The 17,968-nt window shown below is 45.3% G+C and overlaps 1 protein-coding gene across 2 annotated transcripts in view; it reads right to left on the reverse strand.

Moving 5' to 3' along the window:
* Positions 1-678: 678 nt before the first annotated feature.
* CD101 (CD101 molecule) overlaps positions 679-17,968 on the reverse strand; it is a 37,632-nt gene continuing 20,342 nt past the window's right edge. For both annotated transcript variants that reach the window (XM_034990207.1, XM_034990206.1), the window contains exons 7-9: positions 16,212-16,622; positions 12,933-13,328; positions 679-5,525 (exon numbers count right to left, since the gene is read on the reverse strand). In XM_034990207.1, the coding sequence (XP_034846098.1) occupies positions 5,290-5,525; positions 12,933-13,328; positions 16,212-16,622 (1,043 nt within the window). In that variant the 3' untranslated portion in view covers positions 679-5,289. The remainder of the gene's footprint in view (positions 5,526-12,932; positions 13,329-16,211; positions 16,623-17,968) is intronic.

The raw sequence follows: 17,968 nt of genomic DNA on the forward strand, positions 1-17,968 counted from the left end.
CAATCCACAAAAATGGATTCTCTCTCCATATAAAATTGAAGCGCACATTTTCAACACCCTGTACCATTGTGACCTTAAAAGCATAATGAATTTGGATTTTCGTTTACTGGTTAACTTATGACATACGAACTTATTCATACCTCCTATCCAAAGTGGTCTTCCATCTCAGCAAATGGTTTAATGTGATAATTATGCTTCTAGTCAAAATATCTCTGTTTGAAAGTCAGAGCTGATCCAAAAGGAGCCTTGGATTTAAAGAGGACATGGTAGGAACTCCAAATATCTAACAAGTAAATTAAACATAAAAGCAAGCATCAAAAAGATAAGGAAAGGGCGCCTGCCTGGTCAGTCAATGGAGCATGTGACTCTTGATCTTGGGGTTGTGAGTTCGAGCCCCACATTGGGTGTAGAGATACCTTAAAAATAAAATCTTAAAAAAAAAAAAGAAAGATAAGGCAGGGGCGCCTGGGTGGCTCAGTCGGTTAAGCACCTGCCTTAGGTTCAGGTCATGATCTCAGGGTCCTGGGTTCGAGCCCCACGTAAGCCCCGCATGGGGCTCCCTGCTCAGCAGGGAGTCGGCTTCTCCCTCTCCTTCTACCCTTCCCCCTGCTTGTGCTCTCTCTCCCTCTCTCTTGCTCTCACACACTCTCTCTCAAATAAATAAATAAAATCTTTTTTTTTTTTTTAAAGATAAGTCAAACGGAAAGCCAGCTAAGTGAAAAGATATAACTCTCTTACCTCTACAATTACCAATAGAAAATTAGGCTAACAAATATTTATTAAACAGAAGAAGAATCTCATAACACGTTATCATTGTACTTAACAAATATACATTAGTTACCTCTATGAGCTTAATGTAATATTTGAAACTTTCTGATAATTCGGTTCAGTCCTCAAACCTCACAAAATTGGTTTTATCTTTGTTACACAAATTAGGAAAATGGAGGTTATTTCCTGAGGTTGGCTGCCCTGCTTTGCCTTGATATTGCCCCAGCCCTCACTCAACCCTTACCCATCATCTATGCTGCTGGTTTTTCAATTCTCCTAAAGGAGAACTGCTCCTTCCCTGCTAAATAACATTCAATGGCTCACCATTGTCCATCAAATAAAGTCGAAGTTTTTGTGCTTGTTCAAGATCTGTTCTCTTGTCCCTCCTTACTCTAACCTTTCCATATTTAATATCTCTCATTGCTCCATAAATCTGACACTTAAATCAAACCAAAGCTATTCTACACACTTTTCATGGAGCTACCTCTCTCCGCAGATTACTGTTTATCCCAACTTCTCCTGTCAAAATATTTCCTGACTTTAAAGCCTAGTTCAAATGACATCTCCTTTATGAAGCTGTCTCTGATTTCTTATTTGCCATAGCACTTTACTGCATTAGGGGTAAAAATTAATAGCCAACATAACAGACGTCCCAGCTGAGCCTACAGGGAATGTAAACTTCCCTGGACCTGTCTGATGAGTGGGCGGACTCCCCAGAAGTAAAATTTGCATGACTCAACTACAGGGGAGACAGGGGGCCTGAGATGAAGATGTACTAACAGGTTCCCAGGGGCTGAGCATGGGAAATGAAAAACAGCATGACGCCTCTCTCCCAGACTGGGCCCAGACTCGCTGGTGTCTGGACCCTGTGGAGCAAGGAGGTACTGGGCAAAAGTTAAAGGACCTGTTTTCACAATCTTTGGAGACATGGGGGCACAAGCAATTTTGGATTCGTTTGCAATCCAGAGTGTGACATGAGGACAGAATGAGAGGTGTTTTTCCTTGCTTACCAACGAACACCGTCCGGCGTTAATACGTCATATGCTCCAGCATCCTAGCTGCAGTGGGAGCCCACAGAGCTGAACAAAGCAGCAGGAAACCATGTGGGAGGGGACTAGTTTGTGAGCTCATGCGGATTCCCAGAATCCTATAGAATCCCCAGAAATACTTGAAGAACGCTTTACAGATGGCCAAGACCCCGTGTAAGTAGCTTGGGGGGCGAAAGTCTATAGAATTTGATTATTGTTGATTTAATTTCGTTTATGTGCACAGACAGATGAGGCCTGAAAAAAAACTCGGTTATGCCCACATTCACTTACGACTTCAAACAGTTTAAAACTTATCCCCATATAAGTATCTGATTCCATGCTCATAACAACCATGCGAGGTGGATATTATTATCACTAGATGTTCCCCATTGCTGTGACTTTGAGCACAGTGTCTACCATGGGAAGAGTCTAGGACTGGTTGCCAGCAGACCTCAATTGGAGCTCTTACTCTTCTACACGTGGCTGGGTGATCCTGGAGCAACCCAACCCCTCGAAGCGTCCCTGTCTTTCCTGCAGGACAGGAACAACAATCCCTTTTACATGGGGGTGCCCTGAAACTCTGAGATGATGAACAACTTCTGTGCAATCGTAAGAAAGAATTATGGCACTTGACTTTCTACTTTCTTGTTCTGCCGTATATCAGCTGTTTCCCCTACATGTCTTCCTAGACTAAAAAGAACGAAAACAGCCTATTCATGCTTTACACACCTCCACGTCATCTCGTCCTGCACAGAGCAGGAGCACCTCCAGGGTGCTGAATTTCCCATCTCCAGGAGGAGTGTGGCAGAGGATTCGAACTTCACAATGGCTTGGACCACACCCCAATCTGGAGAGCCTCAGGTTATTCTTCAATTAATCAGGTATATAAGAGATACCAATACAACAGGCCAAGGGTCCCAGGAACACAGTGCGTGGTTAAGACAGAACATTAGCCACTAAAGCAGGAAACCTTTTTCTGTAAAGGGCCTATGATAGTAAAGATTTTAGGCCTACATTTTCCAAGGCAACTACTCACCTCTGCCGTTTCATGAAGACAGCAGCCTGAGGTAATACGCAGGCAAAAGGAATGGCTGTCTTCCAACAACTCATATTTTAAAAAACGGGTGGTGGTCTGCGCTTGGCCTGTGGGCCATAGGTAGCCAACTCCCGAGACAGGTTTGTTCGGTTGCCAAGGAGGCCTGAAAACCCAAGACGCTGAAAGGGAAACCAGGTGCTGACACAGAATGGAAAAGTTTAAATCGGTGAATAAAAGTGAAGTTCTCCACTAAGTGTTAGAGAGTAAAACGGGACAAGCACAGCATTGGAAAGAGAAGAGGTTTCACGGGAAATGTCGACCGACTTGGTTGAACACAAATTTTATTCAGTTCAGAGAAGAGAAAAGACGACTTTGGGGTTTAGCTGCCTAAAAATTCACGACGGGCCAAATAGCACAACACGGCTTCTTAGCACACCTAGCGTGCTGAGAGCCCAGAAGCCAGAAGGGACAAGCTGATGACCCTAGGGGACTGGAGCTGCATCTGGCTGGGTCCCTGCTGGATCCCTCACACCAATCCCGGGGCTGGGCACGAGGTGTTCCCTGGGGAGTAATCGAATCGTTCCCATGCTCGGCTCCGGGCGATGCACTTGGACATTACAGTGTCTGCTCTGTGCCATGTCTGGGCCGGATTCAAACGGGAAGAAGTGGCCAGTGAGCTCTGAGCCAAAAGGCCGGACCCAGGTGAGGAGAGAGGGACGGGGTCAGGGGAAAGAGGACCCCAGGCAGGGGGCAGCACCAGAATCCGCTCTGATTATCTGACGGGGCTCGATTCTGCTCCCTTTCCCTTTAAAATCCTAATTAAAATACAGGTTTTGGGGGGGGGGAAAAGGCAGGGGACATCATACTTTCTAACAAGTGTTACCTTTAGCTTTGTTTTCTGAAAAATATGCCACCCCTACCTGAGAAGAGACTAATGTGTTGACACATTTAAGGAAACACTTGGGCTATTTTAAATGAGCCTATAAAGGGAGATGAGCGGAAGGGACCTATAGCTCTTCACTGGGAGTTCTCATAGCCACCAATGCTCCCCCTGCAAAGGAACTGATTATGTTTGGAGAGACGTGTGTGCTTGATAAAATAATTAAAAATAAATTGCTCTCCTTGGAAATGCAAATCAGCGAGTGTTAAAGCAACCCTGTTGGTCACATAGATAATAAATAGATGCATCTTCTCAAGTCTGTTAGGTGGTACTGATTGATTTCCAATTCTGGCTACAACAGGGCCCGAGCAGCTTTTGAAACAAAGATGAGGAGGCCTCAGGCCCAGTGGGAACACTTGTTATATCCTGGGGGACAGTTGCTGAAAGCCTTAAGCCATGATGCTCCCCAACCATCCCCCTCCCCTGACCGTTCCTGGCTGAGAATAGAGGACCCTGAGGAACCAGACTTGACCCACTGCTTCCCCTGAGCTCCTAGCCCCTGCTGGGGGAGGACGGGACAGGGGCACTGTTCCTCCTCCTCCCCCAGAGAACCACCACAATGCCCTGTGCTGCTACCTAATGCTGTCAGGTCAAAGAAAATAAGGCACTGGCTCAGAGCCAGGACCCAGATGGATCTTCTGGCGTGGGGAGGAAGGGGAGGTATGAGGCCTTAGGGGCTGATTAGAGCACTGTTGTAAAAAAAAAAAAAAAAAAAAGTTCTTCCTTAGCAATGACCTAATGCTAATAGAGAAAAGAAAGCGAAAGGAAAAAAGGAAGGAAGGAAAAGGGAAAGGGAAAGGGAAAGAAAAAAAGAAACTCAGACTACAAAATGCTTTACAATTTCATCAAAGGGCCAATATGGATCAGGCACCCTCTATGCAGAGCTTGTTCTTGAGTAGCATTTATAGAGGGGATGAGGGAAAGATGGGATTTCTACTTTGAAGGAAGTCACTCTCACGTTGGGAGGCAGATCAGATGTGAACGAAGAGCATATCCCCAACATCTTTTCGCCTTGCTGACATCAGGCCCCTTCCTACACCTCTTACCTGGGGGCAAAAGATGAACCTAGAGCCAGTGTGACTGGACCACTTGGAGTGCTCTCCCGGGAGTCAGTGACATAAGGGAGGAGAGAGTAGAGGGCATTCTCACCCTGGGCTTCGCCATACGATCTCACCGAATACCCAAGAGGCTGTGTGAGGGAAGTTCTCTCCTTACAGACAGGGACCCTGAACCTCTGTGAGGTAGGGCCAGTGAAAAACAGGGTAAATCATCTAGCTCCTGGGAAGATGCAAGGGGTAGATGAGGGTAATACAACGAAGAGACACTTAGCAGTGTGGGGCCCCTAGTGACGCCCAGTGAGCGTCTAGCTCAATAAATATTCCCTCTGATTCCTAGCTAACTTGCCTAAGGCCACAGACGCCAAGAAGGACCGGATCAGGATTCATTCACATTCACATGCCGCTCAGTCTGATTCCAAAGCCCGCACTTTCCCCAGGGCTGCTGGAAGCTCTCCAGATTCAATCGTCTTCCTCTTCCTCTTCCTTCCGGTTCGTTGTCCAGTCACCAGCCCCTTTCAAGTTCACCCAGAGAGCCTTTTCATTCTGTGCTTTTAGACTCAGTGCTGACAACTTTCTGGCCTTGTGGTACCAGCAGAGGAGGGAAATGGGCAGAAGAATCAACAGAATGCAGGGGAAGACCAATAGGAAATAGAGTAAAGATGTTGATGAGCAGATCCTGGAAGGAAATGTGGGCTCTGCAATGAAAAGGAGAACAATAAAGATAATCAGTCTCCAACTTACCTGCACGAATCAACGATAAACCCGTGCGGGATTTACTGTTACAGGCAAATACAGGTAAAAACCGCGGGGCCAAAGAGCAGTGGGCCCTTTAAATCACATCTGGGCAGGAAAAGGGGGAAGTGGTGGGGGAAAGTCAAGTCCAGGATGGTGCTTTTCCAGCCTCGCGCTGCCTTCACCCAGCAAGTTCCAACCACTGGGGTTCCAATGACCTACTTAAAACCAACAGCCGCGAAGAAAAACAAAGCAAAAAAGAAAACCTCTCCTTTAATCTTCTATCCTCAGAAAAGAGATCTATAACTCAGCCCTCGTTCTCAACTCTGTGGCCGGTCCTGAATTTTTAACGGAGTTATTCCCACTGCTGCCTCTTACGTACTTGTGCGCGCACTCCCACAGCACGCTGTCCTTACACGACAGCACAGAGTGAGCAGCTCCAGCCCTTCCTGACTCTCCAGATGGGTCTCCCCCGGGTGCCCTCCTTTGAGCTCCTTTCCTGTGTTGCTCTGTTGCCTCCATCCGGCACACGCTCTGCACCCGAATCCTCCGGGTCCTTCTGATGCAGCTCAGATGACCCGTTTCTTCCCCAGGGTCATCCTACCTGCCTCCAGGCACAGTCCTCCCGGACCCTCTTCTCACACACCCCTTGGTGTAGACCTCTTTTGGTCCCCCTTAACCATCTCCTTGGTTTCATCACAGTTACTTGAGTATACTTCATAGTGTCATTTGTTTCCACGTCCCCTGCAGTGCCCCGCACACGTGCGTGACAACTGTGGCTGATCTGAATGGAATCGGACTGACTGCAACCACATGGGCAGAGGATACTATCTAAAGGCAGGCTGAAGCACATGACTGCCGGGCAGCTGCAGCCCATGGGGAAGCGCCATCAGCCACGCAGACATGCAGAGCATGCACACGCCACCCCAAAGTGGTTCCCAGCCACGTGCACAGGGAGGCAAAGGGACAGGGCTGCAAACACCCCAGATTCCAGGAAGCAGTGCCCAGAGTTACTAGTCAAAGGACTGGCTTAACAGACTCTCCATGCAGAAAGACACACGCTTAGAGAGACACCAACTACTAAATGTAGTCTTCCAACTACATGTACTTATGACAGGATATTTGAAACCAGGGCTCTTCCGAAAAATCGGATGCTAATAGTAGCTGTGCTTCTATTAGAAAATTGTAATGACATAAGCGATTTCTTCTTCAAAGGTGAAGTTCTAGGATTCATGGGATTATAGACTCTTAGAGATGTAAACAGCTTTAAAGGTCATTTCTACCAACCTCTGCTGCAAGAATTTTGTTTTTGGCATTGCCGATGCATCGTGAACCTTGAAGAACGTCTCTTTGTTGGAAGTCAAGAAAGAATTTAAACATTTGTCCAACTCCTGCATTGTGAACTCCTGAAGGACAGGGCCTATATCTTACGCATCTTTTTATCTTGTCCAGCACTTGGTCCATGGGTCATCAATGGAAACTGATGAATGAATTAATTGCATGAGTAAATTGCACCCACAGGAACCCAGGGGTGGCTGCCATCATGTTGCGCAGAGTAAAGATCATCACTGAACATTAGGCTGGCAGCTCTCAGAACTCACAAATTGCTACAGGGGTTTGTGGCCTGGATTTTCTCTGGTCTCATTTATATTCTCCAGCCTAGATTTGGTTTTTGTTTTTGAAAGGGTGGGCAATGATAAAGCTAGACTTTTAATTCTTGATCACCGCCTCTCTCCATATCCTACCTGACCCCTTTCTCCAAGGCCCTGCTTGACTACAATAATTCTCCCAGCTCTTATCTGAATATATCTGAAGGCATGTGGATAAGGAGAAGGTATAGATGGAGATGCTGAAAGAGAATGGAGCCGTAGGGAACAGTGGGTAGAAGTCCTGGCTTTGACACTTCACACCACTCAGACACAGCGTAGTGACTGACTACCATCTCCAAGACAGCTGGGTTCACATTCTGGCTCTTTAACTTACTGTTACTGACATTAGACAAGTTACTTATCCTCAATAATGATTAGTTTCCTCATTGATCAAATGGGGATAATTTCTAGAGTTGTGATGAGATAATGCACAATAAAGTATTTAACAGAGTGCCCAGTGCATTTGTTGAGTCAGCAAGAAATAAATATTAGTTGGAATGCTAGTGAGAATGTTAGGAAAAATCATAGGCAACTTTCTCTCAAGAGATGGGACAGAAAACAGGGCTGGACCAACTGATTCCCCAGACGGGGCTACATGCTTGGCCATGTTCTTCCACAGGCCAAGACTCTCCCTTAAATCTCTGGTCCCTCTGTCTCCACAACTGGGTGACAATCCATTGAGAGTCTAATGGCTACTTATTAGGAGACTCTGACTTCCCTTCCCAGTCATGGGTGGCAGAGAATTGGAAGGTGAGAGTCCACCTCGGTCTCACCATTGTTAGATGATGGTGTGATCATGAGGAGATGGGGCTGGCACATAGAAGGGGGAAAGAAATCTGGTACTTGGTTTTTTTGCCACTGAGACTCTAACCTTCAGCACGAAGGGACTGCCAGAGGGCTTGACTATCTTAATGGGGAGGAGGCTGTTCTGTTTGGAGCAATCTGCCATCAAAGGATTCACAGTGCCGAATTGGCCAACAGCTAGCAACTCTCAGCTCCAGTGCTTCTAAATTACCTCTCCTGGGAGGTCAGTGTTTGCTCTAGATCCCACGATCACCATTTCCCACCATCTGCCTCTCACCCATATCTGGATTAGAATTAGTGACATTCAAAACCATTAAGGTTTGGCATTTTGAATCAATCCGAGTAAGTCCCCGATGCTCAAAGTACAAGGTCTGCAAGACAGAGCCAAAAATGTAACAAGAACACTTCATCATGAGGTTTAGTTTATAATGCGCTTCCACCCACAGCCAAACACGCCACGAGGAGCATTCCTTTTTGATATCACCTCAGAAATACTGACTTCAGCGGAAGAAAGATACAGGATAACAAGGGGGGCTACCAACTCCTCCCCCCCTCCACCAAAACTTCGGCGACTGACTGTGCCAAGTGTGGCCACGTGAGAGAGTTGGCTCCTGCCAAGCAATAAAAGTAGGGTTAAGGAACCTGATACGAGTGCATCCCAGAATGAGTGATGCCTGATAGCATCCTGTTTCATTTTAAGACTCAAGCTTGCTCATTCTTTCATCAAGCATTTGTTGAGTACTATGTGCTGGAGACTTTGTTGGAGGTACTGGGGTAGCACAGATAAATTCTACGGTCTCTCCAGAAACTTCAGTGTGGTAGGGGCACATGTCTCCTTTGAAGGCTCGCTCTCTAAGTATATCCTTACCCAAATAGAAGTTGGGGAGTAGTAATAAACACCATACAATTACAACCAATCCAGTCCCCAGGAAGCTGTATAGTGTTGTCTATTAATTAATCACAGTGAATTCTCTAGAATAAGGCATTTATGTCTGGGCTCTGAGGGTGAGGTAAAAAGACAAAGGTATCTCTAGCCCCTACCTTGGCATAGTCATAGATAAGGAAGTAAGATGGAGAAGAAGGTGCAAGGTCCATTCCCTCAGGGAAATTCCTCTTAATTTTTCTGCCTTCATTTGAACCACAGGCTCCACAGTTTTATTAGGCAGTCCTAAACTAACCCAGCCTGAAATTGCCACATAGGGGTGGTGGAAAACCACTGGAGAAGTGAGAATTGCTAGCATGTTATATCTGATCTGGACTTTATTAATACATAGAGCAGGTCCTTACGAGGAGTGTGATTATGCTGTGACTCAGTAAGTCCTTGAGCATCTCTATGTGCCAGGTACTGTGCTGTGCTGGGAATGAGACACTCAGTCTTTGCCTGCTCAGAATGTACAGTCTGGCAGTGCTTATGGATGTTAGACAAGTGTAATGACTAAGAGAATAAGGTAAGTCACTGAGAAGGTGGCGGTTAAGTTGGGAGGTGAAGGATTCATAGATGTTGATCAGAGAAAGATGACATGGAGGAGCATTCCAGACAGGAGGTGGTCTATGTTGATGCAAGGTGTTGGACTGTTGGTCTACCCTCTTCTAATCTTCCCCTTCGTCCTCGCCACTGCCTCTTTCCCCTCCAGAATGTAAACGTGCTCAAGTCCCTACCACCTCCAAACCAAAACAGAACAAAGTAAAACTTGACTGACACCTCTCGCCACTTGTTATTTTCTCTCTTGCCTTTACCTCAAAGCTCTTGAAAGCGTAATCTGTATTTGCTGTGTCCACTTCCTCACTGTGGTCTGACGTTTTTCATTACTTGTCTGCAATTGCCCAACAGTGTGAAATCCAATGGATATTTTCCGATTCTTATCTTAATTGACCTCTTTGCAGTAGTTGAGTCTGTTGGCTTTCCCTTCCTTCTTGATACCTTCTCTGCTTTTGGTTTCTATGATACCACCAAACCCTGGTTTTCTTCCTACCTCTTGGCTACTCCTTTCATTATCCTTCACAGGCTCCTCTTCTGCACTCCCCTGATCAACAGGGATATATCTCAGGAGTCCATCGTTGGGCACCATTATTGGCTATAAGTTGATGCCTTCTAATCTACAAATCTGGCAAAGATCTCACTTGGAAGTCCCCATGTCTATTGGGTAGATCTCTTTGGATAATTCACACATATTTCAAACTCAATTCCAGCCCAGCTTATTCAAAATTGAACTAAATTCCCCATTCAGACCTCTTCCTATATCCACCCATGCTAGAAATTTGATACTCATCTTTGATTCTCCACTTCTGCTCATGCACCCTCCACATATATCTAATCAGTGTCTAACTCCTGAAGATGACACCTCCTAGCACTGAATTCCCGCCCTTCTCTCAGCCCTCATGTGCACTGCCTTAATTCAGGCCTTCATCTTGTCTTACCTGGGTTCCTACTATCAATTTCAGATAGTTCTCCCTACTCTGTGTCTGCCTCCCCTCCAGTTCGTCTTTAATACAGCTCCCAATGGGGGCTTTCTAAAATGCAAATCTCATGATGTCCCTCCCCTGCCTGAACTTGTTTGCTGACACTCCCATAATGTTCATGAATAAGTTCACCCCCCCTTTGAGATCCATACCCTCCCCATCTCACTAACGTCATCTCTTGCCCTTGCGCCACAGCTTTTATGATCATCTTGCATAGTCATCCCTTTTCCTAAAATATGTTCTCTTCCTTTTCATAGGCTGCATACCCTGGGGAACTTCCCAGATCTCCTTCCCACCCAGCCCTGCCTCTGTTCCTTCATCCTGAGGCTACTTCTTTGATGACCCCTATCATTTTGGACTTCATGTCCCCCATCAGAATCTGAGCTCTTTGGGAAAAGACTCTGTAATGCATGTTTTTGTGTCCTCAGATCCTCACATAGTTACTTATTGAACAACTTAAAATATTTGTCACATATATGGATATATCCATACGTGTGTGTGTGCGCGCGTGTGACATGTTTGGAGGCATAATGGAAAAGAGAGTTAACATTTCTTGTGCACTTACAATATTCCAGGGACTATGTTAGATAATTTATACACACTTGTATAATGATCCTCACTTTATGAGTAAGCTGAGGTTCACAGAGGTTAAATAACAGGGTGTAATTTCAGAGCTCGTAGGTAGGTGACAGGGCTGTGATTTGAGCCTAGGCTTGTCTGATTCCAAACCCTGGAATTTTTCATCCCACCCCCCACTGCCTCCGCAACTCTCTAACTACCAGAAAGGAACAGCCAGGTAGAGGAAGTGAGATGCTATAATTGAGGATTTACTTGGGAACCTTTAACTGTGTTTATAATGAAAACCCTCAGCTTATCATGGCACAGGCTTTCAAGCTTCTTCGACTGTAAAGAATACAAAGATCACCTAATTTTTAATGTTTTCTTTCCAGAGTTCATCTTTTTTAAAACCTTTCACCTGATTTATAAGGATTCCACAAAGGTTAACAGTACATATACGCTGTGAAGGATCTCATCTTTCTCAGAGGAAATGTGCTTTTTAGTAACAGAAGAGATACTTTTTACACTTGTTATCTATTTATTCTGCTACAAAAAAACTGCTGATGCTACAGGGCCTGGGAATTCCAGTGAGAAAACATGTATGGAATGTGCTCAGGGTTGTGGGACTTCCCATAATGATTGGAATAGAAGAAAAGCTGATAGGAAGAAAAATTCTCTCTGGACACTTGGGAGAAAACTCCTGAAGAAAAATGGTCAGGGGAAGAGGATGACGGAGCCCCAGGGAACACATCAGATAACTCTGGCTTCCATTCTAGAAGCCTGGCCAGGGCTGGGATACAACTAACCCTACTTCAGAGAAGTTGCCACCATTCTGGGCAGCACCCTTTCTCCCCTGCTAAGGAGCGTCACCAAAGCTAGCTGGTGTTTTAGGAATGTTATCTTTCATTGATCCATCTTACCCTTCCTGGTGTGGGGCACTGAGACCACATCTCTGCGTCTTCAGAGTCCCTTTCCCAGTTCAGTTTATAGCTCACCTCTCACCCTCACCTTAAACCTTACCAGAAAGGAGTGGCTCAGCGATGAGCTGGCTACATCAGCCAGTGCATTGATCACCAGGGAAGATTTACGGGTCTGGCTGGAGAAATTGCTGCTTTTGTTAACAAATGCTTCATGAATGCCTATTACATGCTTAGCACTGGATTGACTGGAAGGATGCGCCTCTCCTTCACAACCACCTGTTCCATATCCCTCCTCAAGCTGTGCACTCAGCTGAGTAGGATGGCCTTCCCACACAGAGAATGGCCATGCATTGGCCAAGGTCTTTCAGTAGCTACCCTCCTTGCTGGACCCCGTAAACAGGTTCTATAGGGCACACTTTCTCCTTCAATGCCTTGCAAGCTGCCATGAGGAGAGGCAACCAAATGACTATCATTATCAAAATCCTGCTCATTTGTTGAACATATAGAGTGAGAAGAAGCTTGGCACTTATGTTTTGAGAAAGATTTCATTTTGTTTTTGAGGTGGGGAGCATTTAGATGTAGTTGACTTTGACCAACTGAAACCTAAAGTCACCGTGCTCCTATCCCTCATTCCGACTTCCACTGCAGATCTGAGCTTTCTGAGACTGGAGAATCAGCCAAGGGGTAAGGATGTCTGCTGCGAACATTATTTTGTTCTTTAAAGGGATATGATTTTGATGGGGTTTTTTGTTTGTTTGGGAGGGGAAGGGGGGAAGGAGGTCAGATGCCCCTGACATTTAAATGTCTATGCCAAAACCTCACGTAGACCTTGTCTGTCCAAATGAGAAATGGAAATTACGATTGAGAGAAATGACAGAGTCACTTTCTTTAGGGAATCTGTAAATGCTTTCAGCAAAGCACAAGAGGGGAGACCAAGATTCTCCTGACCACGAGCCAGGACAGATTAGCCCCTCGTTACCTGAAGGCAGCACCATGAGCACCATATGCTGTGACTCATCTGATGCTTGGTTGACCCACTTGCTTGGACTGCCATGCAGCTGCCACTCTGTCACCCTGCACCAGTAGAGCCCAGCATCCTCCATCTCTACCCGATGAAGCTTCAGGACAAAGTCTGTAGGGGATGAACGGTAACAGTGCAGATGCCTCCTGAGCCCCTCTTCGCCATACTCCAACAAGCCATCATGCTGCAAGTGCACCAGCATCTTCCTTCCAGAATTTTCCCTGTTCCGGTACCACATCACAGAGAACAGGGAAGCTGAGCTGCCAGAACTCTCCAGGCTGCAGTGGATGGCCACCTCTCCATGCTCAGTAGCATTTTCTGTCCTGTACCCTTTGGAGACACGTACCGTACTTCCTAGGAAATAAAATGGCAATAAATTAAAGAAGAATCTAGATTTTTAGATTGGATACCTCCTCTGAAAAATCTAGTTCTCACTGAGGAGATGCCATCTTAAAATCCTAAGACATCAGGTCTTTCATCTGTAACATTTTTTCCTTGACCCCTGTCCTTCTTCCATATTTGCTAGAACATTCTGCGCTATGAATCAAACCAACCATTTTCCTTCTTCAGCCCTACCTCTTGTCTGCTGAAAACCTGCCCCTGAAACCACCCAGGTTCAGTGGGCGCTCTGCCCTGCTGCTTTTACCCCTCCCTGGTCAACTTTTTCTTCTACTTCCCAGAGGGATCATTCAAAACTTCCAGCCATCCCCTCAAGCTGGGTATTGCACCACTGCCCCTCATTCCTAGCAAATTACCCTCCTCCCATATGCCCAGATATCATCTCAGTTCTAGATGAAAGGAAAGAGGAGGCTCTCTGAGAGACTGAACATTTTTATACAAGTGTTAGAATACCACTGAAGGAGAGACTTTAAATTATTGGATTAGACTAAGTTGTTTTTTTTATTATGTTCAATTAGCCAACTTATCATTAGTTTTTGATGTAGTGTTCAACGATTCACCAGTTGACTAAGTTTTAAACAGATTTTGACATTTACTTTTTTAAAAAGTTCCCCTCCTAACTAGCAGGTGAGAACTTTGAATGAAGGCCAGAGTAGTTACAAACAAAATAAAGAAATTATAGTATACACTGAATTTTCAACTCTACTACAAACACATTTATTAATCTATCTTTAAAAGAATAACGTTGCAGTGCCTGGATGGCTCAGTTGGTTAAGCATCTGCCTTCGGCTCAGGTCATGATCCCAGGGTCTCCCTGTGCAGCAGGGAGTCTGCTTCTCTCTCTCCCTCTGCCCTTCCCCCCTCTCGTGCTCTCTCTCTCAAATAAATAAATAAATAAATAAATAAATAAATAAATAAATATCTTTTTAAAAATTAAAAATAAATAAAAGAATAACTTTGTCTGATCCTGGATTTGTTGTTGTTGTTACTCTCTCCTTCTCCTCATGGCAAAGTATGTGAAATATTAGTTTATATGATACCGTCTCTGCTTCCTCATCTCAAATTCTTCCCTACTTGACTGCAATCAGCCTTCCAATTCCATCACCATGCTCTGGCCAGGATCCTCAGTATGGGCCCAATTTCCCAGGTCAAGACACTCCATTTTGTTGTCCTCTCTGTGGGTTTTATCACTGAAGTCTATTTTTTCTTGAAGTCCTCTCCTCTTTTGATTTCAGAGAAAATGTCTCTCCTACAATTCTGACCACTCCTTCTCGGTATCTTTCCCTGAGGCCTCTTCCTTAACTCACACCCTACACCAGGGTGCACAGCTGGCCACCCCCAGCCAGCCACACCCCACCCACAGATATGTTTTGTTTGACACCCTCAGAATCTGACAAGAATTTGGATTAGTTGCGTACATTCTCAAATCGAGCAATGTCACACAAAAAAGATTTTAGGCACTTCTTGATAGACTAAAAGATCAGACAACACTGAGCCCACATTTCTGGATGGGAAGTGTTTGCTAGCTTGAGCTAAGGAGTAGCTGCCTCCTTAAAGGGATGTGCATACACTGTCGAGGTTTGGCTTGGGCAACTGGGAGAAAGGGCTGCTAGCCACATAGATGGGGAGTGCAGAAGTATGCATGAGTCTTGTGGGATGGCAAGGATGATAATGCAATTTGGGACATGCTGAGTGTAAGGGTCTCAGGGGCTTCCAAGCAGAAATGTACAACAGGCAGTTGGGTTGAAAGACCTGGATCTAAGCATAAACACTTAGAGCAATTTCATCAAAGGTGGTAGTTGAAACCAAGGCAGAATTTAAGAAGTTCTGAGAGGGCAGAGAATAATAAGACAAAGGGGTCCAGGATCTGTCCTTGAGGAACACCCACATTTAGCAGGGAGAAGAAGTGCCTGAAGAATGTGAAGAAGGGAAACCAGAGCAGCAGGAAGAGATCTTATGCTAAGCTACTGTTTTGCTCTGCTGCCCCCAACAGATTGTAAGCTCCTTAAGGCAAGAGCTGTGCCTTATTTCTCTTTGTATCTCTCATTGTCTAATACATGGCGATGTTCATTATAATCTTATTTTTGGATGTTACGTAGAAAATAAAATTTGAAGCACCAAACTAGATTAACTTATTTGCATTGTGCTGTTGGATCTCAGCCAGTTCCCGAACCTTAGCTGTGACATTCATTTAATTTTAATCAACATTGGAGGTGACCTAACTAATACCCAGAGATCCAATCAACCCTGCCCACATTTACACCGCAGCACTCCTAGACCAGTGCAAATGGATGGAACTTCTATTACACTTTTAAAGATCTCCCAAGGAAGAGGAGACTCCCTCAGTAAGCCATTCCAACAGTTAACTACTCTTATTTGCCTTATGTTTAGGCAGCCAAATGTTGAAAAGCAATTTCTCCACACATCCCTATAGAGTTGTACAGTTTCTGTTCACAGTGGGAGAAATATGCTTCGTATTACTCTTTCTTTGCCAAATTACAGTAGAGCCCCACTGGAATGACACAGCTTGCCATTACAGAGACCTAGAGATACAACACCTGGGCAGCTCCATAGACCAGGCTGCCAGGCTGATAAGCAAACCAATCAATGGGATCTTGTTCCCATCCAAGCTCCTCAAAGCCTCGGATTGATTCATCTTAAGTGACACCCACCTCTTCTGCTGGGCTACTAGGTCCTGCATTCGTTGTGCAGGTGGACACTCTTCCTATGACCCTGGGTCATATTTCTACCTTCACATATCCACTCCAAAGAAGAGCTGCCCAAGGGAAGACGGCAATCCTACAGAAAGACACGTGAGGATACACTTGCGAGGTTTACCTGTGGGCCTGAGTTTCAATTCTGTCAGACCTGACTTCTCTTCTCCAAGCTTGAGCCAAGTGCCATTTGTAGACAAGAGCCATTCCTCCACAGCGCAGTGGTATTTGCCCTGATCACTGTCTTCCATGTTCAAAACGTGTAGCTGAAACAAGTCTTGGGAAACTTTCTCGGGGTAGAATTTTTGTTTTCTCCGTAGGGTGTGAAATCCATCCCCGTATTTTACAACATTGTTCTTGTCCATTTGCAGGATCTTCAGCCAGGTTGCTTTAGTGGAACTGGGAGAGAAGTACCAAATGACAGCTAACTGAAGGTCTCCAGTGGACCGGGACAAGATGTTACATTCTATGTTGGTGTTAGAGTTGATGAGGATCTCTTGAACTTGACTGCTTGAGTTCACTTGTAGCTTGCTCTCTAAATTAAAAGAATGGTGACAGTGACTTTTTTTATTTCGCTAGAAAATAGAATTTTAAGGTAGAAGGGACATTAGAGGTCAACTAGGCATGAGGCAATGTCTCCTACATCCATTAGATGTGGGAATTCCTTCCCCCACAGCCCTACTAACTGCCCACTGAGCCTCCGAACAGTTCACCAACTGACAAAGCAGCCCATTCCATCTTTGGACATCTCTGCCACTAGGGAATTCTTTCTGATGTCAAGTTGGATTTTACCACTCCCTACCTTCCAGTCACTGGTCCTGGTTCTACCCTCATCCGGCAGAGTGGGATAGGGAACATGGGGAGGGATGGAGTGTCATACAGAAAACCAATCTCTTCCACATGATAATGCCTCACTGTCAAAACATAGACATCTTCTCTTCTGTCACATTTCATAAATCAAAGTGAGTGAAAGTGGCCCTATTAATGCTTTGTCTGTGTGCTCACTCTCCGGAATACTCCTGGATTCCCAATTCGCCGACGTGTCCTTGTTTGTACCTGCCTTCAAACATGGGTGAGCAAAAGGAAGTTGTACGTGGGCTACTAAAATTGTATGTCTCTTTGCAGCCAGTCAACTGTGGGAATCTTATACAGAGATGGAGTCAGCTATCCTTTTACTCCAGCAGCTTTTCTGCTCTGTCAGGAAGATGAATGCTACAACCTGCCTCCCAAAACTTATTCTAACTTCTTGGTGATATCATTAATTCTACTTTTGTAACTGCTTCTTAAAATTCGCTGGTAGGTCCCTTTCCTCTTCCGTCAACAAATACGTACCAAGCACACATTGTGTTATGTGCCAGACCATTCCTGGCTCTGTGGATACCTCCAATCAGTGGGTTCCCAGTCTAGAGGGAGAAACCACTACAGGCATAGAGGCTTACAAATTATAAGACTGTGTCACCCAAGTGTAACAGAGGTATGCAGAAGTGGCTGTCCGAGCACAGGGCAGGACCATCTAACTCAAATATGGGAGTAGGGGGAGGCTTCCTGGAGGCTTCCTGGAGCAGAGATCTTGAAGCTAAGTCTTAGGAGTGAATAGGAATTTGTCTGGTGGAGAAGGGGTTAAAGAGTTCCACACAAGATGCATGACTTGAACGAAGACTGGAAGTGAGAGAGAACACAGAGTATTTGAGGGCTTGCAAGTAGTTCAGTGTGGCCAGAGCTCAAATTCAAGATGGAAAGTAGAAGATGACACTGGAAAGACATAAATGTACCATGTTATAAAGGATCTTGCAGGCCGTGCTATGAGAGTTTGGATGAGGTGGATATGGAGGTGTTGTGGTTTCTCACCTGGGCCACTGGTGGATCATGAGGACATGGAGA

The sequence above is a fragment of the Mirounga leonina genome, unplaced genomic scaffold (assembly GCF_011800145.1).
Source record: "Mirounga leonina isolate KUSES-001 unplaced genomic scaffold, KU_Mleo_1.0 Mir_507, whole genome shotgun sequence".
Taxonomy (NCBI): domain Eukaryota; kingdom Metazoa; phylum Chordata; class Mammalia; order Carnivora; family Phocidae; genus Mirounga; species Mirounga leonina.